The following is a 27,858-nucleotide window of genomic DNA, read 5'->3' on the forward strand; positions in this document are numbered from 1 at the left end:
CATTACTCGTACGCTTACGATAGACTGGTTTCATCGCTACGAGTAACTCCGTTGCTCAAAGATGACCGACGAGTGTCGGTTTCTCCAACTTTAGTTGAATCGGACCGAGGAGGTCCTTGGATGAGGTTAAATAGCAATTCATATATCTCTCTTGTGGTGTTTGCGTAAGTAAGATGCGATCTACTAGATACCCATAGCTGCCACGTAAAACATGCAAACAACAAATTAGAGGACGTCTAACTTGTTTTTGCAGGGTATGCTTGTGATGTGATATGGCAAACGATGTGATGCGATATATTGGATGTATGAGATGATCATGTTGTAATAGTTAATATCGACTTGCACGTCGATGGTACGGCAACCGGCAGGAGCCATAGGGTTGTCTTTACACTAACGTTAGTGCTTGCAGGTGCGTTTACTATATTGCTAGGACGTAGCTTTAGTAGTAATAGCATGAGTAGCACGACAACCCCGATGGCGACACGTTGATGGAGATCATGATGATGGAGATCATGGTGTGACGCCGGTGACAAGAAGATCGTGTCGGTGCTTTGGTGATGGAGATCAAGAAGCACATGATGATGGCCATATCATGTCACTTATGAATTGCATGTGATGTTAATCCTTTATGCACCTTATCTTGCTTAGAACGACGGTAGCATTATGAGGTGATCTCTCACTAAAATTTCAAGACGAAATTGTGTTCTCCCCGACTGTGCACCGTTGCGACAGTTCTTCGTTTCGAGACACCACGTGATGATCGGGTGTGATAGACTCAACGTTCACATACAACGGGTGCAAAACAGTTGCACACGCGGAACACTCGGGTTAAGCTTGACGAGCCTAGCATGTGCAGACATGGCCTCGGAACACATGAGACCGAAAGGTCGAGCATGAATCTTATAGTTGATATGATTAGCATAGAGATGCTTACCACTGAAACTATTCTCGACTCACGTGATGATCGGACTTGAGGTAGTGGATTTGGATCATGTACCACTCAAATGACTAGAGAGATGTACTTTTTGATTGGCAGTTCTTAAGTAATATGATTAATTGAACTAATTGTCATGAACATAGTCTAATGGTCTTTGCGAATTACGATGTAGCTTGCGCTATAGCTCTACTGTTTTTTATATGTTCCTAGAGAAAATTTAGTTGAAAGTTGATAGTAGCAAACTTTGCAGACTGAGTCTGTAAAACCGAGGATTGTCCTCGTTGCTGCGCAGAAGGCTTATGTCCTTAATGCACCACTCGGTGTGCTGCACCTCGAGCGTCGTCTGTAGATGTTGTGAACATCCGACATACACGTTTCTGATGACTACACGATAGTTCAGTACAAAATACTTAATGGCTTAGAAGCAAGGCACCGAAGACGTTTTGAAACGTCACGGAACATAAGAGATGTTCTAAAGAGATGAAATTGTGATTTCATGCTTGTGCCCTTGTTAAGAGGTATGAGACCTCCGACAAGATTCTTTGTCCATGAAGTAAAGGAGAAAAACTCAATCGTTGAGCATGTGCTCAGATTATCCGAGTACGACAATCGCTTGAATCAAGTGGGAGTTGATCTTCCAGATAAGATAGTGATGGTTCTCCAAAGTCACTGCCACCAAGCCGTGAGAGCTTCGTGATGAACTATAACATATCAAGGATATATAAAATGATCCTTGAGAAATTCGTGATGTATGACACTGCGAAAGTAGAAATCAAGAAGGAGCATCAATGGTTGATGGTTAGTAAAACCACTAAGTTTCATGAAAGGCAAGGGCTAGAAGGGATACTTCGTGAAACAGCAAAACAGTTGCCGCACTAATGAAGAGACCCAAGTCTAAACCCAAACCCGAGACTAAGTGCTTCTGTTATGAGGGGAACGGTCACTGAGGCGGAGCTACCCTAGATGCTTGGTAGATAAGTAGGCTGGCAAAGTCGAAAGTAGTATATTTGATATACATGATGTTGATGTGTGCTTTACTAGTACTCCTAGTAGCACGAGGGTATTGGATACCGGTTCGGTTGCTAAGTGATTAGTAACACGAAATGAAAGCTACGACACAAACGGAGACTAGCTAAAGGCGAGGTGATGATACGTGTTGGAAGTGTTTCCAAGGTTGATATGATCAAACGTCGCATGCTCCCTCTACCATCGGGATTGGTGTTAGACCTAAATAATTGTTATTTGGTGCTTGCCTTAAGCATGAACATGATTGGATTGTGTTTATTGCAATACGATTATTCATTTAAAGAGAATAATGGTTACTTTATTTGCTTGAATAATCACCTTCAATGGTTTATTGAATCTCGATCGTAGTGTTACACATGTTCATGATATTGGTGCCAAAAGATACGAGGTAATGATGATAGTACCACTTGCTTGTGGCACTACCGCTTGAGTCATGTTGGTATAAATTGCATGAAGAGGCTCCATGCTGATGGATCTTTATACTCACTTGATTTTGAATCACTAGTGATATGCAAATCATACCACATGAGCAAGGCCTTGTTTTCATTGAGATGAAACAACATAGTAACTTGTTGGAAGTGATACATTTTGATGTATGCAGTCTAATGGGTGCTGAGGCACGCAGTGGATATCATTATGTTCTTACTTCAATGACGATTTGAGTAGATACAAGAGTATTTCCTTAATGAATCACAAGTCTGAAATATTGAAAAGTTCAATTCTGTTTCAGAGTGAAGTTCGTCGTAACAAGAGGATAAACTGTCTACGATATGATCATAGAAATGAATATCTGAGTTACAAGTTTTGGTACGCAGTTAAGACAATGTGGAAATTGTTTCGCAGTTCATGCCACCTGGAACATCATAGTGTGATGATGTGTCTGAACGTCATAGCCACACACTATTTGGTATGGTGCATGCTATGATGTCTCTTATCGAATTACCACTATCGTTTATGGGTTATGCATTAGAGACAACCGCATTCACTTTAAATAGGGCACCGCGTATTTCCGTTGAGATGACACAGTATAGACTGAGGTTTAGAGAAATCTAAAGTGTTGTTTCTTGAAAGTTTGGGGCTTCGACACTTATGTGAAAAAGTTTCAATCTGATAAGCTCGAACCCAAAGCGGATAAATGCATCTTCATAGGATATCCAAAACAGTTGGGTACATCTCCTATCTCAGATCCGAAAGCAAAGTGTTTGCTTCTAAAAACGGATCCTTTCTCGAGGAAAGGTTTCTCTCGAAAGAATTGAGTGGGAGGGTGGTAGAACTTGATGAGGTTACTGAACCATCACTTCAACCAGTGTGTAGCAGGGCGCAAGAAGTTGTTCCTATGGCGCCTACACCAATTGAAGTGAAAGCTGATGATGGTGATCATCGAGCATCGGATCAAGTTACTACAAGCCTTAGGTTGACAAGGTCGCGTACTACTGCAGAGTGGTACGGTAACCCAGTCTTGCAGGTCATGTTGTTGAGCAACAGTGAACCTACGAGTTATGGAGAAAGCAATGGTGGGCCCGGATTCCGACAAATGGCTCGAGGCCATGAAATCTGAGAGAGGATCCATGTATGAAAACAAAGTGTAGACTTTGGAAGAACTGCTTGATGGTCATAGGACTATTGAGTAAAGATGGATCTTTAAAAGGAAGACAGACGAAGATGGTGATAAGTCACTATTAAGAAAAGCTCGACTTGTCGCAAAGATGTTTCCGACAAGATCAAACAGTTGACTATGATGAGACTTTCTCACTCGTAGCAATGCTAAAAGTCTGTTAGAATTATGTTAGTAGTTGCTGCATTATTTATGAAATATTGCACATAGGATGTCAAAACATTGTTTCCTCGACGGTTTCCTTGAGCAAACATTGTATGTGATACAACCAGGAGGTTTTGTCGATCCTAAAGATACTAGCAAGTATGCAAGCTCCAGCGATCCTTCAATGGACTGGTGCAAGCATCTCAGAGTTGGAATGTACACTTTGATGAGATAATCAAAGATTTTGGGTTTGTACAAGGTTTATGAGAAACTTGGATTTCCAAAGATGTGAGTGGGAGCACTATAGAATTTCTGATAAGAATATGTGGTTGACATATTGTGGATACGTAGTAATGTAGAATTTCTGTAAAGCATACAAGGTTGTTTGAAAGGAGTTTTTCAAAGGAATACCTGGATTGCGCAACTTGAACATTGAGCATCAAGATCTATGGAGATAGATCAAAACGCTTAATAGAAGTTTCAACAAGATGCATGCCTTGACAAGTTTTTGAAGGAATTCAAAGTAGATCAGCAAAGAAGGAGTTCTTGACTGTGTTGTAAGGTGTGAGTTTGAGTAAGACTCAAAACCCGACCCCGGCAGAATAAAGAAAATAGACGAAGGTCGTCTTCTATGCCTTGGTCGTAGAATCTGAAGTATGCCATGCTGGGTACCGCACCTCATGTGTGCATTGACTCAAAGTCTGTTGAGAGGTACAGAGAGTGATCCATGATTGAATCACTAGCAGCGGTCAAAATTTATCCTTAGTAACTGATGGACTAAGGAATTTTTCTCGATTATGGAGGTGGTTAAAGAGTTCGTCGTAAAGGGTTACGTCGATGCAAGCTTTGACACTAATCCAAATAACTATGAGTAGTGAAACGGATTCGTATAGTAGAGTAGATGTTTGGAGTATTTCCGAATAGCACATAATAGCAGCATCTATAAGATGACATAAAGATTTGTCAAGAACACACGGATATGAAAGTTTCAGAACCGTTGACTAAAACCTCTCTCACGAGCAAAATGTGATCAGACCCCAGAACTATATGGGTGTTGGATTCGTTGAAATCACATGGTGATGTGAACTAGATTATTGACTTTAGTGCAAGTGGGAGACTGTTGGAAATATGCCCTAGAGGCAATAATAATTAGTTATTATTATATTTCTTTGTTCATGATAATCGTTTATTATCCATGCTATAATTGTATTGATTGGAAACACAGTGCATGTGTGGATACATAGACAAAAACACTGTCCCTGGTAAGCCTCTAGTTGACTAGCTCGTTGATCAAAGATGGTCAAGGTTTCCTGACCATAGGAAAGTGTTGTCACTTGATAATGGGATCACATCACTAGGAGAATCATGTGATGGACTAGACCCAAACTAATAGACGTAGCATGTTGATCGTGTCATTTTGTTGCTGCTGTTTTCTGCGTGTCAAGTATTTGTTCCTATGACCATGAGATCATATAACTCACTGACACCGGAGGAATGCTTTGTGTGTATCAAACGTCGCAACGTAACTGGGTGACTATAAATATGCTCTACAGGTATCTCCGAAGGTGCTCGTTGAGTTAGTATGGATCGAGACTGGGATTTGTCACTCCGTGTGACGGAGAGGTATCTCGGGGCCCACTCGGTAATACAACATCACACACAAGCCTTGCAAGCAATGTGACTTAGTGTAAGTTGCGGGATCTTGTATTACGGAACGAGTAAAGAGACTTGCCGGTAAACGAGATTGAAATAGGTATGCGGATACTCACGATCGAATCTCGGGCAAGTAACATACCGAAGGACAAAGGGAATGACATACGGGATTATATGAATCCTTGGCACTTAGGTTCAAGCGATAAGATCTTCATAGAATATGTAGGATCCAATATGGGCATCCAGGTCCCGCTATTGGATATTGACCGAGGAGTCACTCGGGTCATGTCTACATAGTTGTCGAACCCGCAGGGTCTGCACACTTAAGGTTCGACGTTGTTTTATGCGTATTTGAGTTATATGGTTGGTTACTGAATGTTGTTCGGAGTCCCGGATGAGATCACGGACGTCACGAGGGTTTCCGGAATGGTCCGGAAACGAAGATTGATATATAGGATGCCCTCATTTGATTACCGGAAGGTTTTCGGAGTTACCGGGAATGACGAATGGGTTCCGGGTGTTCACCGCGGGGGGGGGGGGGGGGGGGCAGCCCACCCCGGGGAAGCCCATAGGCCTTGGGGGTGGCGCACCAGCCCTTGGTGGGCTGTTGGGACAGCCCAAGAAGGCCCTATGCGTCATAGATAGAAAATCAAAGAGAAAAAAAGGGAGGTGGGAAAGGAGAGAAGGACTCCACCTTCCAATCCTAGTTGGACTAGGATTGGAGGAGGACTCCTCCTCCCTTGGTGGCGCAGCCCTTGGGGCTCCTTGAGCCTCAGGGCAAGCCTCCCCTCCCCTCCTCCTATATATATGGAGCTATTAGGGCTGATTTGAGACAACTTTTGCCACGGCAGCCCGACAACATACCTCCACGGTTTTACCTCTAGATCTCATTTCCGTGGAGCTCGGGCGGAGCCCTGCTGAGATTAGATCACCACCAACCTACGGAGCGCCTTACGCTGCCGGAGAACTCATCTACCTCTCTGTCTTTCTTGCTGGATCAAGAAGGCCGAGATCATCGTCGAGTTGTACATGTGCTGAACGCGGAGGTGCCGTCCGTTCGGCACTAGATCGGAGCGGATCGTGGGATGGATCGCGGGATGGTTCGTGGGACGGTTCGCGGGGCAGATCGAGGGACGTGAGGACGTTCCACTACATCAACCGCGTTTCTTAACGCTTCTGCTGTGCGATCTACAAGGGTACGTAGATCGGAAATCCCCTCTCATAGATGGACATCACCATGATAGGTCTTCGTGCGCGTAGGAAATTTTTTGTTTCCCATGCGATGTTCCCCAACACAACGATTGCATCATTTATCGGGGAAGCACGCGGAAAAAACCAGGTGTCCAGTGTGCAATGCCTCTCGATACAAGAAGGCGGGAAAGAAAGCTCCTCAGAAAGTTATATGGTACTTTCTGATCACTCCCCGTCTGCAGCAGTATTTCGTAGATCCTAAGGAAGCAAAGCTCATGCCCTGGCACGCGGAGAGGAAGAAGCCCGATGATGGAGATGATCCGAAGCTGAGACACCTCGCAGATGCTAGCTAGTGGAGAGCGTTCAACGCCGAATATCGATTTTTCAGAGAAGATGCAATGAACATCGTGCTTGGTGCAAGTACCGATGGCATGAATCCGTTTGGAAACCAGAGCACCAACCACATCACATGGCTCATCTTTGTATGGATCTACGACCTCCCCCCATGGAAGTGCGTGAAGACAAAGTACATACACATTAGCATGTTGATTCAAGGGCCAAAACCAACCGGGAAATAATATGAACCTATATATGGGGCTGCTCAACGAGGAGATAGACATATTATGGAAATCGCCAGTAAAGACATGGGACGCCAGCACATGAGATTATTTCTATATGAGAGCCGCGTTGATGACGATGGTGCACGACTATCTCGGTTACGGGTACACCTTAGGCAGGGTGTGCCACGGATACTACGGATGCACGAGGTGCATGGATGATACAACGTCTCACCAGCTTACGTCAACGAAAGATGGCGGGTCTGGAAAAATCTTGTACATGAGGCATCGTAGATGGCTCGAAAAGGATGACCCGTGGACAAAATGTGGAGATCTATTTAATGGTTTGGCTGAGCATCGAGGACCTCCACGTAAGAGGAGCTGTGCCGAAATCAATGAGCTGTTGAATAAAAGGAATAAATGGGAACAGTTCCCCGTGCCGAGAAAGATGGAAAAGGCGTCGGAGCCGCTGCTCAAGGTATGGAAACGAGGTCTGTTTTCTGGGACTTGGAGTACTGGCCCAATAACGACACGCCTCATTGCCTTGATCAAATGCATATCACAAAGAATTTCCTCGAGAGCTTGCTTGGCACACTTATGAACATGCTGGAGAAGACCAAGGATGGGCCGAAGGTAGGGAAAGACTTGGAAGATTTGGATATCAGGAGGGATCTCCTCATGCCCCGTAAAAAGTCGACAGAGGAGACGGAGACGGATACAGCGGCGGGGCGAAGAGGAAGAAAATGCAACAAGAAGGAGGAGAATTGTTGCCCCCCTTCTTGCTTCACCTTAAGTGCTAAGGAGATCGATCAATTCATCAAGTGCCTTACGGGAAGCAAATTCAGTTCGGTTACTGTGGTAAGATAAGCATATTTCTAGACACAAAGAAGAAAAGGTTCAGCGGGATGAAGTATCATGAATGTCACGTGATGATGACACAGATACTCCCGGTTGCCATTAGAGGGATAATAGACAAGCACGTTCGTGAGATGCTTACTAATCTCTGCAACTTCTTTGGCGTTATCTCTTGAAAGTCCATCAGTGTGAAGCAGCTCTGAAGGCTACAGGAAGAGATCGTTGTCCTACTATGTGAGCTTGAGATGTACTTCCCACCCGCGTTCTTTGACATCATGGTGCATATGTGTGTCCACATCGTGGACGACATCACCGACCTCGTGTCGACATTCCTTCACAGCATGATGCCGTTTGATAGGATAAATGAGGTCATCAAAGGATTCGTTCGTAATATATCCCGTCCCGAGGGGAGCATCGTCCAAGGCTATCTGACCCAAGAGTGCATCTCCTTTTGCAAGAATTATATAGGCGGCGGAGACCCTGTTGTTGGTTTGCCCGTCAAGAAGCACCATGGGAGGCTTGGAGGAGAAGGTCACAACAACGGCCGGAGGGAATAACACATGGACTACTCGGATCAGCGAGACGACTTTGACAGAGCTAACTTAGTAGTGCTACAACAGCTAGATGTGATAGACGATCATGTGACACTGCACAAAGAAATCATCGCAAAGAAGTATTGTGAGAAGCGGATGCGCAAGATGGATGACGAAGTTACTGTAGAGCACAACGCCATTTTCTTGCGTTGGTTCAAAGAGCAAGTTTGTGCTAATCCCCCGAAAGAGGGCAGTTCGGACGGGTTTCTCATACACGCCTTAGCACATGGCCCGCGCCCAAACTCGCATCCTATGAGGCATACTATATCAACGGGTACATGTTCTACACGGAGGCCAAATACATGGACAGTGATTACCAGAACTGAGGGGTGACAATTGAATAAGTGACCGACTCCAACGGCACAACTAAAAGATTCTACGGAAGGGTTGAAGAGATATGGGAGCTTAACTACATTGGAATGCACGATGCGACGATGTTCTGTGTTAGGTGGGCTAAGGCCGTCGTAAGAGAAAACAAGTATTTCAGTACCATGTCTATACCTGACGCAAAGAGCGCTATTGTGGACGTTAACGTCATCGCTAAAACTGAGCCACGGATAAATGCTAAGCACGTGACACAAGGCTTCTTCATAACCAACCCCACCAATCCCAGTCATGTTGTCGTCTGGAGAAGCAAAAGGAACATCGTTGGAATGGATGGAGTCGCCAACGAGGAAGACTACGACCAATACGGTAACTCGATGAGCGAAGATGACGATGACGATGAAGCATACGTGAAAAGAAGAATCAAGACTACATTACCTAAGAAAGATCGTATTCCATGGTGTCGGAAAAGAAGAGTCTTCGACGCAGCTGCGAAACAATCATATATATATATATATATATATGACAAATTTTATCTACCACCGGTGGTAGTTACCACCACTTGCGTTTTGTATGTTGTATGAAGTATGTATCAAATTAAAGAGTATGTATGCGTAGTATGTAGTATATAATCATGTTTACGTAGTATATATACTGTTTTTTTGGTATTATGTATCATATTTTGTGTATGCTCTTTTTTACATACAAATATAATAAAAACTATGGGTCAACTTGTAATTTTTTCATGTAACTCACTTTGAAAATTCTTGTATATAGTATATGAACATAATTAAAATGATAAATTAGTATATATACTCCCGCATGGTAGTATATTGAACAAGTGAGGTAACTACCCCTGGGTGGTAGGATGTATTTTTCATATATATATATATGTGTGTGTGTGTGTGTGTATTTTGTGTACGAAACAACAAATGGTACCGGTAATATTCACACGGTGTGGGAGGGAGATGTTCTCGTTGATTCCGTGCGAGGCCGTCGGGATAAAAACAAAAAACAAAAACAAAAGGGAGAAATCAATACAAAGAAAAATAAAAGTACACAGAAAAAGAAAGGAAAATAATAAAAAGAAAAGAAAAATAATAAAAATAAAGTAATAAAGAAAAATAATAAAAATAAAATAATAAAGAAAAGAAATAAAAGAAAGTTAGTAGTAGCGCTGATACTCATCCAGCGCTACTTTTATATGTCTTATAGCAGTTAACAGTAGCGCTGGTACTAATCCACCACTACTGCTATGTTGAGTTAACCCGGATCAAAATTTTCCTAACTCCTCCTCTCCCCCCTCTCCCCCACTCGTGTGTCGCCGGCGAAGGCTGATGTAGCCTCCCCGCTCGTCCCCTCACACCCTCGACCTCACGCTGCCCCCTCCACGCGCCACCGCCCCCTCCACGTGCCGCCGCCCCACTCCACACGCTTTCGTTCGTCCCCCCTCCCCTCCTGCTCCGGTAAGCCCCCCGCCCCCTCGTCCTTCCTCCCCGAGCTACTCTTCATCCATGGAGGTTCATACATACACACGTTTGATGATGCTAGTCCCGGATTTGCTTATTAGTGGTTTTGGAAAATTCTCGTGAGGAATGAATTGTTGAAGTTCATATCAAAATGAAATTAGTACTCAAGTTGAATTGCGTGAATAACTGCTTGTCGCTTGCTAGCTGTTGATGTGCGCTCACTGCTGCCATCTAGCTAGTTGCTGATGTTTGTAGCTTGTTGAAGTGAATGGCCGGAGCTGAACCAGACTAGCATCTCCCTCATGTTCAGAAGATTGTGCCTCGGCCTAAGCAACAAGACAGTGTGGCTCGCACATGATTCTATAACTCACAGGCGGCAGTGGAGCTCGCATGGCAGGAAACGCGGTGATCAACTTCGCATCTATGTTCCACTCGTAGAAGGCCCGTGCATTGCCATGGGGTTTTGTTGTATATGTAAAACTGAGTGAATTTTTGGCCATTTTCAACATCATTCGTCTCAACACCCATGTTACTGAATTCTTTTTAAACGTTGACATGGTCCATTTACATCTTTCTCATATCCTGCATAAATAAATAAATATATATATATATATATATATATATATATATAGGAAAAATACATATATATAAACACATGTTGCATTTTCATGCGTCTCTTCTGATTGTTAAAACTCAATGTTTTTCCAGTCTGGTCCTTCATAAACTGTCAATCGGTATTTTCAAAGCATCATGTGAAGTCATTAGTTTTTTATCTTTGATCTAGAAAAGTGAACATATAAACAATACTAAAATAAAAATTAGATCTAAATGCGAGCATATGACCGTTTTTAAAGGATTAAGTGGCATTCTGCTTTTTAATAGAGTGAGTCGCATTTCAATTTTAAAAAAATAAAACCCTAGTCATGAGAACAAAACCCTAGGCATGCTTCAAAATTAACCTCTGATCAACATAAAGTTCAGATCGACAAATTGATTAGTCGAGCCAAATCCTATGTCTACGTGCATTTTCCTCCATGTGGTTTGAGGAAGATGAGAGCTAAGTAGGAAGTCAAAAGAAACAGTCTCTTCTTTATCAAAATCAAGTTCTTTGGATGCTTGGAGCATGAAATGGCTGCCATTGCAATTTTGATATGTTAAAATATAACTTCTAATGTTGTGGACACTTGATTCTTGATGTGAGTAATCCTATTGGATAGACATGATGCGTTTTTATTCAGGCAAACTATTTTATTTAAGGAAGTCTGAAATCTGTATAAATCATGAATGTCCAAGTGGTCTATGTTTTGCCGGAATGTTGATTCATTTCCGTCTTGAAAAATTTCAGGCGCTTCATATGTCCACTTTTTAGCAAAGGTCATGCCGGAAATTTTCGTGAATTTTGGCATGACTTGTGCTAGAAACTAGGACATATCGAGTGTCAAGGAATTGTCGGAAGGGGAATGAATCAACATTCCGACCAAATATAGGCCCATTTTTATTATTCATTTTATTCGGCCTAGAATTAAACTATTATACTTAAATACTCGTAGGAAATATGTCTAGCCACGACGAAGCCGGGGGTTTTGGTCGCCTCGAAGAATACCGTTTTGAGGCAGCAAATCATTATTTCGATTACTTGGACGAACACGAGTTGCGGATGCAGGGAGGCAGTGAGACCAACCCCAGCATCGGCACTGACACCGGCACCGACACCATCCCCAAGACCGGCAATGATGCTTACGTAGCCGGTGAAGGACCGAAGTAGAAGAGGGCAAGAAAACCAAACGAGCTCGGCATTGGTAAAATTGTGGTCACGGTGATGCACCCCACGAAATTAGAGCCAACGACGCCGGAGAAAGCGCGCGCGTGCTACGGCAATCAAGTAGGATGCGTCCTGAGGGAAACCGCCAACATCAACGACAAAAAGTTAAGGAAGATATCACATGTGGAGCACATGCTCCTAACGAAGTTGCACAATAGGTTCCTATTCCCCGGGCGGACAGAAAGCAAAGATCCGTGGGCTGACGAACCCATGATAAAGATAAACACCAAGGCAATGGTGATGTTCACCAACGCCTTGTCCGCGTGGAAAGTAAGGGTGGAAAAGGGATTGCGAAGAATGACTTCGAAAAATTCATGGAGACTTGCGCTACAGAAGAAGTCAAGAAATATTCGAAGAAAATGAAGGCGCTCGAGGCCAGAACTTGCCTCCCCACCGCCTCGGAAGCCGTGGTTATGAGGGGAAGAGGCACGTATGGGCCAAGGAGTACGCCGAACGCGAAAGTCACGGAATCCCACTATAGAAGCGCTATAGAAGCGTTATTTACATCTTAGAGAAACCCTAGTTAAATTTAGTGTGTATTGAGTAGTTAGTGTGTATTGAGTAGGCATTTTCTGAAATACATGATGAGACCATTCATTTACGTTGAGGCTTGTGCTGAGGCGGCGAGGAAGCGTGAACACGACTTTATTGAGGAAAAAATGAACTACTGGGTGGCAGCCATTGATGCGTTGAATGTGGCATGTAGAGCCTTTTCAAACTACTGTTTCTGTAAGGACGTTGCCAAAAAAATAATCGACAAAAAAGAGAGCGAGATCAAGAAGCTGAAGAGGAGGGAAAAAGATTGTCGGCGTGATATTGCAATGCAAGTTGCATTGTGTGCAACAAGGGAAGAACATCAGCAGTTTAACATTCACAACCATGTCCATGTCATTGATTGGTTAGTGAGGCAACCTTTTTGCCACTGCCGAAGCAGGCTTTTCGTTGGGCATGGGTGAAAGAAAGAAATAATGTCATTTGCTACAATCCTGGACCTAATGACAATTAGCCTATGCAATCTTTGTCATTTGAAACTATAATGACATGTATCCATCAGCGTGTTATGTAATCTTTATCATTCCAACTATGCAATCTTTATCATTCCAACTATGCCATCTTTATCATTCCAACTATGCAATCTTTATCATTCATAACAAGTACACAAATTAAAGATAACATAACAGGTGCACTTCATTTCATTTCATGACATGTTCACGAATTCAAGATAACATAAGGTGTTAACTACATGACAACTTCAAGAATTCAAGATAACATAAGGTGTTCACTACGCGACAAGTTCACTTCACGACAGGTTCACAAATTAAATATAACATATCAAGTGCACTTCACTTCGCTTCCTTCTTCCTCTCTTCGCTGCTTTCCCCTTTCTGGTAGGCACTTCCTCCTCCTCTTCTTTGCTAGACTCCTCTTCTCCCTCTGCCTCTTCCTCTTCCATATCTTCCTCCTCTTTCTCGTCTTCCTCTTCTTCAATATACCGCATCCCCTTAGGCAAATTCTTATGACTATACTCCGGGCTACGAAACCGAGAATTTAATTTCTTCTTTCGCACCGCACGTGGTGTCTTCTTCTTCCTGGACTGTCACGGTTGTGACGGTTGTGGAGCATCAATATCTACCTCATGCTCCTGTGTCGTCTCTTCTTCTTCCTCTTCTTCTATGTCAATGATAGTCAGCTGACGACGTCGAGCTCTAGAGGAGCGGCTTTTACCACCTGTAAACACGTCCACGGACTGAGCACCGTGGCAAGAAAGCATCACCGTTGAGAGGAAGGCCGCTTATCATGGCCATGTCCTCTAAGGTCATCGTCATCTCCTCAAAAGGAAGGTGGAAAGAGTGTGTCTCGGGCCTCCAACGATCAGTCAGTGCGGTGAGAGCTGCATGGTTCACCGGTGGTGGGTTCCTCTTGAATTGCAAAACAAAGGGCGGCAGACCCAACCTTGCAATGTAGGGCTCGTATCGCACGTCGTAGGAAAAGTCATTTGCAGCATGACCCCTCATGCGCATAGCTACTACATCCTGCAAAGAATGTGAGCATGATGTCAGGACGACAAACAAACATAAAAATCACAAAAAATTGACAAGTCTTCGATTAATCCATGATACCTTACTATTCTCAATTGCACGACCATGGTGCACTCTGTTAAACTCTTCTATTAATCCATCATACCAAAGGCCATTATCATCCGCCATCCTACGAAAAAATAACATACATCGAATTTCATCATCTCTCTTTTGCAAAAAAATAACCAAAGGACAATACATAGACCTACACATACATATCTAAAAAAATATGTCTAACTATGCCTAAGATATATCATCCAACTATATAATCTAACATATGCCTGACATATATCATCCACTATGCTATACAAAAAAAACCATCATCATCCAAATAAATTATGCCTAACTATACCTAACTATGCCTAACATATATCATCTAACATATCTAACACCTACACATACATATCATCATCTAACATATTTAACTACACAACATATTCAACTATATAATCTAGCTAAAACTAAGACCTACATAATGTAATCTACACGTACTTATATGTCTAACTATATAATCTACACATACATATTCAACAGGGCCGACCCTTGTGTATGGCGAACGAGGCGACCGCCTGGGGGCCAGCTCTGGTAGGGGGCCCATGATCTATGATGCATGTATATGTAGTCCAGTTAAAAAACAAAAAAGAATATGTGTTGGGCTTGGTGCCTAATCGCTAGCAGGAAAAGTCTCAAGTGTTATCTTTTGTGGCACACATTCATCCATCCATCCATCCATAGGGATCGCTAGTTTCAGAGAATAGAAAAAATCCATAGCGATCGTTGCATCATCGTCGTCCTCTGTTTGTCACTCGAGACTCTAGCGTGGCTTTAGTTTCTTGTCGGTTGCCGTCGTTTAGCGCCCTCCTGCCTGCCGGCCCTCGCTTCGCTCCCGATTCTTGCTGCCTAGCACCGTGCCGCCGTTGACTTGTCTTGATCTTGCCGGCCGGCCGTCTGCGAGACTAGGAGTTCATCGGTCATCGTCCTATTAGTCTTTCAAAGGTACGCAATGATTTACCAGTAAGCAATTTCAATGTACATGTTATAGAATTGTTAAGGTGTTTGAAATTGTATGTACTATTTTTCTTCATTATGTATTCGTGGTTTAAAAATCACTTAATTTTTTACAAATGAAGTTAGACATATACTTACATGCTTATATAATGTGCAGAAATATATATATATATATATATATATATATATATATATATATATATATATATATATATATATATATATAGTATTAGGGGCCCATGTTGTCGAGTTCGCCAAGGCCCTCTGAAACATAGGGCCGGCCCTGGTATTCAACTATACACATATTCAACATATTGAACATACACCTACATAAAATCTATCTAAACATATTCAACTATATAATCTAACAACTATCAAACAATCCTTAAAATTAAAACAAAATTATCTAATCTAACATAACCTAATATACCAAAATACTATCAAAATATAATGTTAAAACAAAAAATAATTGGATAGTTTGGGGGCAATTACTTCAATGAAGCTTGGGGGGGGGGGTCCGATCTGTTAGTTTTGGTGGAGGAGGGAGTAGATCGGGAGGGGGGATGAGGAGGAAGGTGGGGCCGAGAGAGAGACAGAGAACGAACAGAGAGAGGGAGGGGTGAGGAGGAAGAAGACGGGGTGGCCCTGGCGGTAGTTATCGGGGCCAGGCGTCAGGGTCATGTGGCCAGGGCCAGGGTCCCTGGCGTATGGCCCCTCGCCACGTCATTCGGTCAACGACGGGCTGATCGACTGGCCCGTGCCAGACGCGATGGTTCCTGATGTCTCCAGTGCAACCCAGACGTCACAAACGTTGGCGTCACGTAAAAAGGTCAATTTTAATCTTATTTTTAAAATGGGTCAGATCTGAGTTTTGTTTGTAGTAAAGGTAATTAAAAAAAATCGGCCTCCCTCAGCGGACGCCGCGCCGAGACTGTCCCCGCGGCGGCGGCATCCACTCCAGCTGTGAATCAACAAGCAAGGGCCATGAATGTGGCCATGATGAACAGTGTCTTGGTGGAGCCGTTATGTTTGCCGGCGAATTCTCAATGAAATTTGCACGCAGCTGGAAAAACAGAGACATACTCCGTATGGGTGTAGAAGAGCACTTTCCCTATGACTTGTAGTTTCCCTGCATTCTAGGGTTACAGACTAGTAGTTTGATTGAATGGCTGGTGTGGCCTTGAACTGGTCAGAGCCTTGAGCGGCGACGGTGTGCTGCTAACTCCTCCACATACTACATCTACTGATTTGCGGATACTATTTCGGTAGAGACTGAAGACTCCACTGGTGGAAAATAATTTGGGGAGACTACGCGACGCAAACATCCCTCCCCCAGTCCGTCCACGGCACGCGCTTCACTCTTGGCTCGAGTAACTTTTTTTTTAAGATAATACAAACGCAAGCGCTTATATACAAGCATATTATTGTTCATCTAATTATCCATCCACATATTGGTTTGCTGGAAGCGTGGAATACGTTTCGTTTTCCCTGACCAAATAAATATGTGTTTGATTATCAGTTTTACGAATTTCAGTTTTTTTTAATAGAGAAACACGTAAGAAGCACCAACTTCATTGAATATTAGAATAGGGAAAGGAAAACACTCGTTACAGGTGGATGCACGCCTCCTCGCGAGCCAGCATCTCACGCGTTATCCAATCGTGCGAGATCCTCAACTCCCCACAATCAGCCCAACATTGACAAGGGTCGTGTGAATCACGTCAATGCCGAGGAGACCCAGGAAGACCCGGATGTCATACTGGATATGTTCCTTGTCAACTCAACCCCGGTAACCGTTTTGTTTGATTGTGGTGCTTCGCAGTATCTTCGAAGGTGTCTATTGAGTTGGCATGGATTAAGACTAACATTTTCTTTTGCTTCCAGCATCCATCCTCTTCACCTCGCCACGCATGCGACATAGCCAGATCCAAAATCATGGCAAGGCGGCGGGGGGGGGGGGGGGGGGGGGGGAGCCGGATGCTTCGGGAACGGCAAGGGAACCGGAGGTTCGGTCAACGACGGCCATCCTTAGCCACAATGACGAGTGACACGACCCGGGCGATAGGTATGGTCCCTTGCGCTTCGCCATTTCTTTCCCCCGCCGGCATGATCTTCTCCATTTCATCACTAATCATGGTAGTTCCTAGCGTTGGATGATTAGATCCGGGAGCAAATCCATAGTCTACATGAGTTCTGCTTGAATTTATGCAGTGGGTTTGACTTGAGCCGCCACCCCCTTCATGTCCCCAATTGAAGTAGAGTTTCACCTAGGGTTTGTTTGTTAGATCTCATGAACTCGATTCCCAGTTGTTGCTAGGCTTTATAGTCGAGATTTGGGTAGTAGAGGACGAGATTTTAGAAGTGTTGTTGAGTTTTTAGATGTAGGGATGATTTTCTCAGTTCTGATGCTACTATTTGGTCATCCAAGTCATGCATGTTGGATCCTGCATGCTACAATGTGGTTTAGATCATGATTTTGGACTTGGAAGGCATGGTACTCAGATGATTATTGTCTGTTATATTTCTGTATTCATACAATTTTTTTATCTTACCGTATTCTTTTTCATGCATTTGTTCAGCTATTTTGTTGAGCTATTTTGAACTCTCTGTGTCGTGCATCTAATTTCTGAGTTTTTTTTAATATTTTATGCACTCTGAACTAAGGACATGGAAGAATTGATCATTTTTTGCTTCACTATTGCTGTTAGATGTAAAGAAAGTTGGAATCCAAATGACCATCGCTTCTGTAGTAATTGTTGTGTTCAATATAGAACAATTATAATGGCATTAGAAACTTATCTTTTTTTGTCCGGATGAGTTCTATTCGCTATAGGCTTCATTATAATGGCATTTACAATAATAAGCACATTACAGATGATCTGTACGAACAGATGTGTACTTTAGAAGTTTGTTCAATAAAAGTCTTCAATTGCAATAAATCTCAAAAGAAGCGAAGACAAAATTACAAATGATCTCTAGGAATAGATGTGTACTTTAAAAGTTTGTTCTGCTTAGTTTTTAACCCAAAACAACATGGCAATTGGCCATTCACATAGATTTTACAGAGTAATGCATGGTTAATATTGATTTCGTACAAACTTTCAAAGATGAAATGCACGGGCAATTGTGCTAGTTTAGCTGAATGACAATTGAGCCTAGGAGCCATTTTTTTTGTTTGTAGAAAAGGAACTTTCACTAATCAATCATGGTGATTACATTCAGTTTCATTCAACTGTGCTAGCCATCTCCATAGGAGAATTATGACGAAGCCTAGGAGCCATGTCGACCATGAAAGTGAACTCATACAATGACTACAACGAGCGAGACGGTCAATTTCAATGACTATCGATCGGTGAATTTTATTCACTATTCTTCTCGACCTTTCGGATGGACTTTGGAAACAACAACTTTCTCCCAAGACAACGATAGCAGAGTCACGCCATGGAAAACAACATTCATTTTTTCATTCTTGTTGTTCAAATGGTCAACAAAACCAAATCGCCCTTCCATGGATGGTGGAAAAGGAACGCCAAACGTCATTACCAGGGTGAAAAGGAAGGGCACGGACTAATTCAACGACACACCAGCCATGCAATGAAACTATCTGTCTTGTCTTGAGCTCGCGGGATGGTTTTTCTTGCTACATGTATGTCTCCGTTGTCCACCCTGCCATGCGAGTTTCTACTGAGCGTCGACTGCGCCGCCTGAGAATTCACCGTCAGACGGCGGAAGGGCTTCACCATGTCACTGATGACCATGGCCACTTTGATGGCCCTTGCCTGCTTGTGCTTGGCCCCTGCAGTGGGTGCACCGGCGACGGTCTCGGCGCGGCGTCCGCTGCGGGACAACGACACGCTAGTCTCGGCGCAGGGCAAGTTCGAGCTCGGCCTTTTCACCCCCGCTGGCAGCTCCGACGGCAGGTTCTACCTCGGGATCTGGTACAAGAACATCCCCGGCCAGACCGTCGTCTGGGTCGGCAACCGGGCGAGTCCATTGTCTGGCGTGGCCTCCGCCGAGCTCCGGGTCTCTGCCGAGGACGGTAACCTCGAGCTCGTCGGCCCCACCGCTGCCTCCGCCTCGCCGGTCCCAGTGTGGTCGTCGAACCTGTCGTCGTCGTCGTCGACACCGGGCTCGAACAACACGGCGGAGATCCGCGACAACGGCAACCTGGTCCTTCTTGACGGCGGCAACACCTCCAAGGTGTTGTGGCAGAGCTTCGACCATCCGACGGACACGCTGATTCCCGGCGCGTGGCTCGGGGAGAACAAGCTCACCGGCGAGTACCAGGTGCTGACGTCGTGGCGGAGTGCCCAAGACCCTGCACCGGGGATGTTCACCGACACGGTGGATCCCAACGGGACTAGCGAGTTCTTCTACATGTGGAACCAGTCACGCACGTACTGGCGGAGCGGCGTTTGGACGGGGCGATTCTTCGCGACCATGCCGGAGGCGACGAGGAACATCCTCTTCAACCAGACGTACGTGGAGACGCCGACATACCGGCGCGTCAGTAACGCGCTCTACAACAACGCGACCATCACGCGCCTGGTGCTCGAGCTCACCGGCCAGACGAAGCAGTACACCTGGGTGCCAGCGAGCCAGAACTGGCAACTTTTCTGGGCCGCGCCCACCGTGCAGTGCGACGTGTACGCGCTCTGCGGCGCGTTCGGCGTCTGCGACCTGAGTAGCCAGCCGTCGTGCAGGTGCCCACCCGGGTTCGCTCCGGCGTCGGAGGGGGACTGGACGCTCAGCGACTGGAGCGGTGGGTGCCGCCGTAGTGTGCCGCTATGGTGCCCGCACAACGGCTCCACGACGGACGGATTCCTGACGCTGCCCAACGTGAAGCTCCCCAACGACAGCGACTTGCTCGCCGTGGGCGCTGCCCAGAGCAAAGCAGAGTGCGAGTCCGCCTGCCAAAACAGCTGCTCTTGCGAGGCCTATACCTTCTCCGCCGGGAGGTGCGCGGTCTGGCACGGAGAGCTCCGCAACCTTCAGCAGCTCTACGCGGACTCCGGCGTCTCCCGGTCGTCAGATCTTTATCTCCGGCTCTCGGCAATAGGATTGCGAGACCTCCACAGCTCAGGCAGGAAAGGGGGGAGATCATCATGGCTTGTTCGTGGCATGACATTGCTAGGTGTTGTTGCACTGTGCGCATCGGTGATACTGGCCTGGAGGATTCTCGTTGCCCGGAGGAGGCGACGACTGGTGCACATGGCAAACGAGAAGGACAAGGGGTCCTCCTTAACCGTGTATAGCTACGGTGAGCTCCAGGCCGCCACCAATAACTTCTCGGAGCGGCTGGGCGGCGGCGGCTTCGGCTCCGTGTACCGCGGCGTCCTGAAGCAGCAAAAGGGAGGCAACACGACCCAAGTCCAAGTGGCAGTCAAGAAGCTCGAAAGTCTTGGGCGGCAAGGCGACAAGCAGTTCCGGACGGAGGTGAGCACGCTGGGGCTCATCCAGCACGTGAACCTCGTCCGGCTCCTCGGCTTTTGCTCGTCGTCGAACGAGAAGATGCTCGTCTACGAATACATGCCCAGAGGCTCCCTCGATCGCTACCTCTTTCGCGCCGGCGCGTGCCCGAGCTGGCGCGATCGCTACTGCATCATGATCGGCGTGGCGAGAGGGCTGGCCTACCTGCACCACGGCTGTCGTGAGTGCATCATACACTGCGACATCAAGCCGGAGAATATATTGCTAGACGAGGACATGTCCCCAAGGATAGCTGATTTCGGGATGGCGAAGCTGGTGGGGAGGGACTTCAGCCGTGCACTGACGACGATGCGGGGCACCATCGGGTACCTCGCGCCGGAGTGGATATCGGGGCAACCCATTAGTGCCAAGGCCGACGTGTACAGCTTCGGGATGGTGCTCTTCGAGCTCATCTCGGGACGGCGCAACTCCGAGAGGTGCAGCGAGGTGGACGATGTGGCGGGGACTGGGCGGTGCGGGTCGTCAGCCTTCTTCCCCGTCTGGGCCGCCGGGAAGGTCTTGGAAGGGGAGGTGGGCACCGTGGCCGACCCGCGGTTGCGCAACGACGTGGTGCCGGAGGAGCTGGAGCGGGCGTGCAGGGTGGCATGCTGGTGCATCCAGGACGAGGAGGCGCATCGCATGACAATGGCGCAAGTTGTGCATGCGCTGGAGGGCACTATCCATGTCCACACACCACCGGTGCCGCGGGCGCTGCAGAACCTCGTCAAACTCACGTAATCCACACGGCACGCGCAAAGTGTACACTTCCTATTAACCAAAATGATTTTAGAACATGATAACTATCTATATCTATGTATATCTATATCTATATCTATATCTATATCTATACTTATACTAATTCTAGACTCCCAAAAAATTCCTACATTAATTAGATTTTACGAACCGTTCATCTGGTAAGACCGAATTATTACGATGTAGATCCATCGATGTAGCCTTTGATTTTTTTTCATTGGATTAACCCATGATTCTATCTATAAAGCCGAATAAGGTGGACAACCCACGTGTGACACGATTCGTACTATTAGGCACGACTCCTCTATTTCTTTTCCTTTATTAAAATTAAACGAAGCAGTTTTTTTATAAATAAAAAAACACGAAACAGATCTCCTATTGTCGAGCGTGCATCCCATTGATTCGTCCTGTGCCGGCGCAAGGTGGAGATTCGACCATGGATATTGACGTTATTCTCCTCGTGGATCCTCCTCGCTCTCCCATGCGGCAGGTACGAACAGGAGAAGGATTGTACAGGACTACACACTACATGTACAAGGAGGGAGATCGATCCAGTACTCCACTTTGGCTTCGTTGGCTTTCATGTTGCCGTGATGGACAAGAGCAGCAGCGACGGACTCCCTCGATAATTCGAGGAGGATTGTGTACATCTACATGTACATGACTGGAGATCGATCCAATACTCCAGTACTCCACGCCGGCGACATTATTGGTTGTAAGTACGTACGTCATTGTCAATTAGCCATCCCCATCGAACAGAAGGTGGGATGCATGGCCCCTCCCACGCGAGATAAACGTTGGCAGAAGACTGAAGGTATGGAGAGTTATCTAGCACACATATTGTGGCAAGTATTCTACATGGCTTGACAGACGATTCATGTGCTCTAGCTATGCTCTAATCCCCCATGAGATAAACGTGGTCAGAAGACTGATGGCATGGAGTTATCTACGGCATGTATTTTGACACGTCCTCAACATGGCTTGACAGATGATTCATGTGCTCTATGGTCTAATCCAAAATCAGATACAACTCTAAATGATCTCAGCCTTGCCGATTAGTTTATGTTTACGTTTGATTGACTCCACTAATGCAGTAAGTTTATGTTTGATTGTACCTGCTGCTGCCGCAGATCATTGACAGCCTTGCCGATTATTATTTTCATAGTAAATCAGGCAACCGTTTAAGCTTAAGACAAATCTACCATAGTCTACCACACTAGGACGAAGATTTACAATATAATTTTCAGGATGTTTGACTGAAATTCAGTTTCTTGATCTTTCATGTTCTTATATTATTTGCAACTAAAAGGAAAAGGTGTCGGCTGCCCAAGGTAATGGAGCATTAATAAAGGTTATCGCAGGTGTGAAACAAGTTCCTTCCTAAATGTTAACATTGATCAGATTTTCCCCTGTAAAACTGCGGGGATTTATGTTGCCGTCTGGTCCTCTTCCCAAGTGAAATTTCTAGAAAAAATTCTCCTTTCTGCTTGATAAAATTTGGCAAGTATGATGGTTCAGTGAACATTTTTGTTTTAGCATGTGCAGATTCCAGACTTTATGTGATCCAGAAACTATTGCAAAGCAGGTATAAGATATAATAAGTGGAGTCGTAGCTTAGAACAAGGAGAAATTAAACTTTGAAATTATATTTTGTTTCCTCATGAAAACTGGAATTGCTATTTGGAGTAGAAAAATATTATGATTATAAGATAATAAATCTAGCCTTTGGTAGGACAATATATTTTAAGTTATGGTTTGTTTCTATCCATTATCAGCAGTTCAACACACAGTTGTATCATCTATGTTTTATTAAAGGCACAAGGGGTTCATTGTGATATGTACATACGAGAGTCTCTTCTGTACTAAAGAAAAAAATATGTGTATCCTTAGCTAATTTTCATGAGCACGTATGGTGTATTTCGATTACTTTTTTGTTCTTTTTCTTAAAGAATACATGAACGTTGTTTTGTCACTGCATCAGCTTATAGTTAGTTCTTTGTCTTAGTCGTGGCCTAGCATGTGGGGATCTAACAAAACAAATTCGTGTATTTCAACCTCAATGTCGTTAGATATGTCCCTCTAGCACAATGGTATGAATCATATGTTTCTCATTTTGAATAGATAAATTAGCTAGATTTTTGTTGCCACCTGATTTTAAACACTACACAAGTGATTCATTTTATTAAGCTCACTATACTATGTGATTAAGAAGCTGATGTTAGCCTTTATGTAATTGTTGTTGTATGAGGTTTAGAAACTTGCCCTAAGTGGCACTATTCTATCATCACGATTAGATTGTTGGCTTGATTCACACTTTTTTTTTTCCGGTTGTCTTTTCTTAGAACTAATTATTTCAGTAAATTTATTAAACTGTAACATGCCCTTTTCTGTCTGAATTTGTTATTGCTCTATTTACATGTTGATAGCATCCTTTATAATATAGATATGGCACTATATTGTATTGTATTGTATTGTGATTTAGTTGTTATTATATGACCGGTTTTGTCATATATTTTATTTCGGTTACACTATGTCTAGCCATGCAGTATGATTTCTGCCATGGATGTATGTACGTTCATTTTATTTTGGTTCTATGTTAAGTATGGTAAAATTTCATTTGGAGGAAAAAGTATTTGCTTAATGGTATTTCTATACTTCAGGTTGTTCTACACTTATATAATACTATGATAAAGCCGGAGCACCATCTGTCTATACAAAATTAACCCAGAGATCACATTTATAGTTAGTTCTTTGTATCACATGTGTCCATGGATGTGGTGTTTGTCATAATAAGTTCATGTATTGTATTCTGACTTCATTCAACGTTGATGTTCCATGTTTAGAAATTAGCCCTAAGTGGTATAGATCTAGATCTTGAGAGGTCGATTACTTTCCTACTTCCCACACTTTTCCAGGTGGTCTTTGCATAAATTTGTTAATATGTAGCTTCTCCTTTTCTGCACGGAGTTGTACTTGCTCTGATGGTGTGGGTATTGAAGGGCACAATGAATACTTTGGGGTGGTATGCTTTCTGCGCAATATAGGTACACCATTGTATTCTGATTTGGTAGCTATTTACTACTGTTTTGTCATGAATAATTGTTTTTCTTTACCATCTATTATACTCACACATTTCATTTTAGTTTTCAGTAGAATTAGAGCAGAAACGCACATTTCAATTATTATTGGTATCCACGTGGTTTTAAACCTATATAAACCTATGCCACGATTGGGAAATCATGTGTCAATAGAAAAAAACGATTCAGAACATCATAAATTAAATGTTTATTTAAAAGAATCATCATGCTCCTTGTCAATTTACTAGCCCGTGCAACCGCATGGGTTGACGACTAGTATATACGAATGAGTGTACACATGACGAAGTGCCGACCTAATATATGTTGCCGTGTAAGTCTTGTTTTCTCCTACTCACAAGAGTATCTGAGCGTTTTCGTTTTCACTTTCAGTATCAGTTTTGCTGAAAGTAAGTTGCCAGAATTACAAATTTGAGACGGTGGATTTTACTGGGAACGAATAAGAAGACGTGCTACCAATAGTGGTGTCGAGGTGGGAGAGGCTAGGTTGGGGGACGTCGGCAAAGCCTTGCCCAGAAATAAGTTGGGGATGCGGGCTTACAGAAGCAATGCTACATCTACGTAAATGTTTACGTAAGTTTACGGAATAGTCTGACTTGGCAATCATTGATTGGATTAAGAGGAGGATGAGGCTCACTCATCCCTGAAAATCAGGGGGGACATGTTTAGATTAGTTAGAAGGTTTAGTAAACGTAAGTAGGACTTAATAGGTCTAGCATTTTCGGGCTTACAGGGATATCTTGAGTGACACTAGCTAGGCGAAGGCAGTGAGTGGATAGTGGGGCGACGTGGCTGGTGGTCGCTGCCGGTCCAGGGGAAAAAGATGAACGGGAAAGATTCTCTCTGTTTGTAAATATTTATCATAAAAATAAATGTATCTAGATGTATTTTAATTTTAGATATATTTATTTTTATATATTTATGTAACAAGTAATTCTAGACGGAGGGGGTATAAGATGTTCATTTGACTATTGAAGATTCACATCTAACGGCTGAAGAAAGATGGACTGATCCCGTAAAAAAATTGCATCATAGAGGAGCACAAGAGGCGAAGGCCAACCTGGTTGTTGTATACTCCCTCCGTCCGATAATAAATGTACTTTTTTTTCCTTTTCTGTCTGTCAAACTAGTTGAACTTTGACTAACTTTATTGTAAAAAATGCTAGCATTTATAACATCAAATTAGTATCAATATTATTGAAAAAAAGCTAGCATTTATGACATCAAATTAGTATCAATAGATTTGTCTTTACATGAAGTTTCTAAATATATCATTTTCATGCCATATATGTTGCTACTATTTTCTATAAAGTTGATTAAATTTTAAAAAGTTTGACTAAATACAAATTTATATGTACACTTATTTGTGGGCGGAGGGAGTAAGTGACAAATGAATGGTCTATAGTGGGCCCTAAATGATGTGGAAGGCCAGGCCTGCGCAACTTCGTTCCAACCACCTATGTTTTCCATCTTCATGCAGATTTCAAAATCAACATCAAGTACTAGAACTCCCGTAAAAAAGAAATCAAGTAGAAGAAGGGATAGGCTAAGAGACGCGTAAAAAAGGTCTCACGCGTTAAAAACTAATGGTTTTGTGCGTCAGAGATAAAAAGTAGTGCTTCAACAGAGGCCGTAAAATAGAACGGACACAAAAAGCGTCAGCGCACTTGTCGCAAAGTTGGGCGTGCCGTCTTTTGAGTTGCGTATTAGGGACGCCGGATTATACGTGCTAGACGCTGCAGGTGGAACTATCAGATTGGATGTCACATTTTACAGTGTTTGTTGAAATAAATATTCTTCAGTGCGTTAGAAAATACTATTTCGACCTTGAATAACTCTTTTAGCACGTGACCCACATGTGCTCTGCTGGAGAGGCTCTAAGTAGGATTTCGTTCTCCAAAAATAGTGTTGGTACTTGTTGATTATCAAGTGTTAGACCGCTAGGGATCTGGTAGGAAGGCTAGGCACTGAGTTGTTTATTTTGTTCATTAACTACGTTTAACTGCTCCCGCGTAGAACGCCATCCCGTTAACCCCTTTGTATATGTTTCTACCATGTGACCCTGCTAATTCCTTTATGTGCTGCTTGTTCATCCCCAACATGAAACAATAGAGGCCCTCGCGTCGTCCCAGCGGGCGACACGGGGGCCTCTAACCCCGCTTCTACACCCTCTCCTCCCCACCCCCGCCGCCACCGGCAAAGCCCCCGATGGTGGTCGGCGCCCCCACTTCCTTTCTTCTCATGTTGCGGATCACGTCGCCATCGATGGGAATTATCCAGCGCGTGTGGGGCTCGGTCCGGCTATGAACCACCGGCAGAAGCCTTCTAGGTTGCGCCTTCACTGGCTGTTGGCCGGATCTGATTCACCTTCTCCCGGATCTGGTCAATTCCAGCACATTGCTGCCTTTCGGTGGACCACAGTCATGCTCCTGTCCATGTTGTAGAGCACTCTATGTCAGGGGGGCGTGGTGGATGGAGTTGACCGGAGCAACTCGTTGGGGCCAGGGCAGTGTGGCGTGGGCTGGCTGACGGCTAGTCATCGGCTCTGACAGGTCCCGGAGGCCCCATGGCTGCGAGAGAAGCACTAGGGGCGGCCATGGCGGCAAATCTGGGGTTTTCGACCCATATCTGTTTTGCTCCCGCGGATATCCTAGGGTTCTTTTTGCACGAATACAATGTTCTGCTTGATATCGGCCCTCCATTCTGACCGTTGACGAGTTCCGGAAGGCTACGCCGAAGATCTCTAGTGGATGCTTGACGCCTGTAGATTTTTTGGATCGGATGAGATTCGGCTATATGCGCCTAGAGTTCAGCTAGTGTGGCTTCAGGAGGGTGTGACGCGAAGCTTCGTTGTGTGTTGAAATTATGGAACATTGTCGGTATTTGATTTTCATGGTGAAGACAGTAGCATAGAACGTCATGACGGCTAGGTATGAGGCCATGTAAAGGTGGATCGAGTCTTCTTGGCAATAAGGACTTTGCTTGCTGATACGTGACTCGTAGTAGCGACATCGACAAGGGGTGGCGACGACAGAAGCGGAGTACAAAGTCATAGCTTTCAGGCTGAAAACCTAAGGTCTGACCTTAATTGGTTGTGCCTGGAAGTGACCTTGTTGATGTCATTGTTTTGTGAGCACGAATCTTCTCTAGGGTAAAAACCTAAGTTCTAGAATCGGACGATGACGGTGCTTGTACACTATTTCCTTTTTGAAGGCGTCACTTTTGGAGAGTTTGACTTTGGGTGTTGCCTAGGTGATGGTTAATGTTGC

At 44.3% G+C, this 27,858-nt stretch overlaps 1 protein-coding gene across 1 annotated transcript; it reads left to right on the forward strand.

Annotated features, from left to right (window-relative positions):
* Positions 1 to 18,777: 18,777 nt before the first annotated feature.
* Positions 18,778 to 21,525, forward strand: LOC123411692 (G-type lectin S-receptor-like serine/threonine-protein kinase At2g19130). The gene has a single exon (XM_045104653.1). The coding sequence runs from the start codon at positions 19,014 to 19,016 to the stop codon at positions 21,477 to 21,479; it is 2,466 nt and encodes an 821-aa protein (XP_044960588.1). The 5' UTR covers positions 18,778 to 19,013; the 3' UTR covers positions 21,480 to 21,525.
* Positions 21,526 to 27,858: the final 6,333 nt, after the last annotated feature.

This window comes from Hordeum vulgare, chromosome 7H, assembly GCF_904849725.1.
Source record: "Hordeum vulgare subsp. vulgare chromosome 7H, MorexV3_pseudomolecules_assembly, whole genome shotgun sequence".
Taxonomy (NCBI): Eukaryota; Viridiplantae; Streptophyta; class Magnoliopsida; order Poales; family Poaceae; genus Hordeum; species Hordeum vulgare.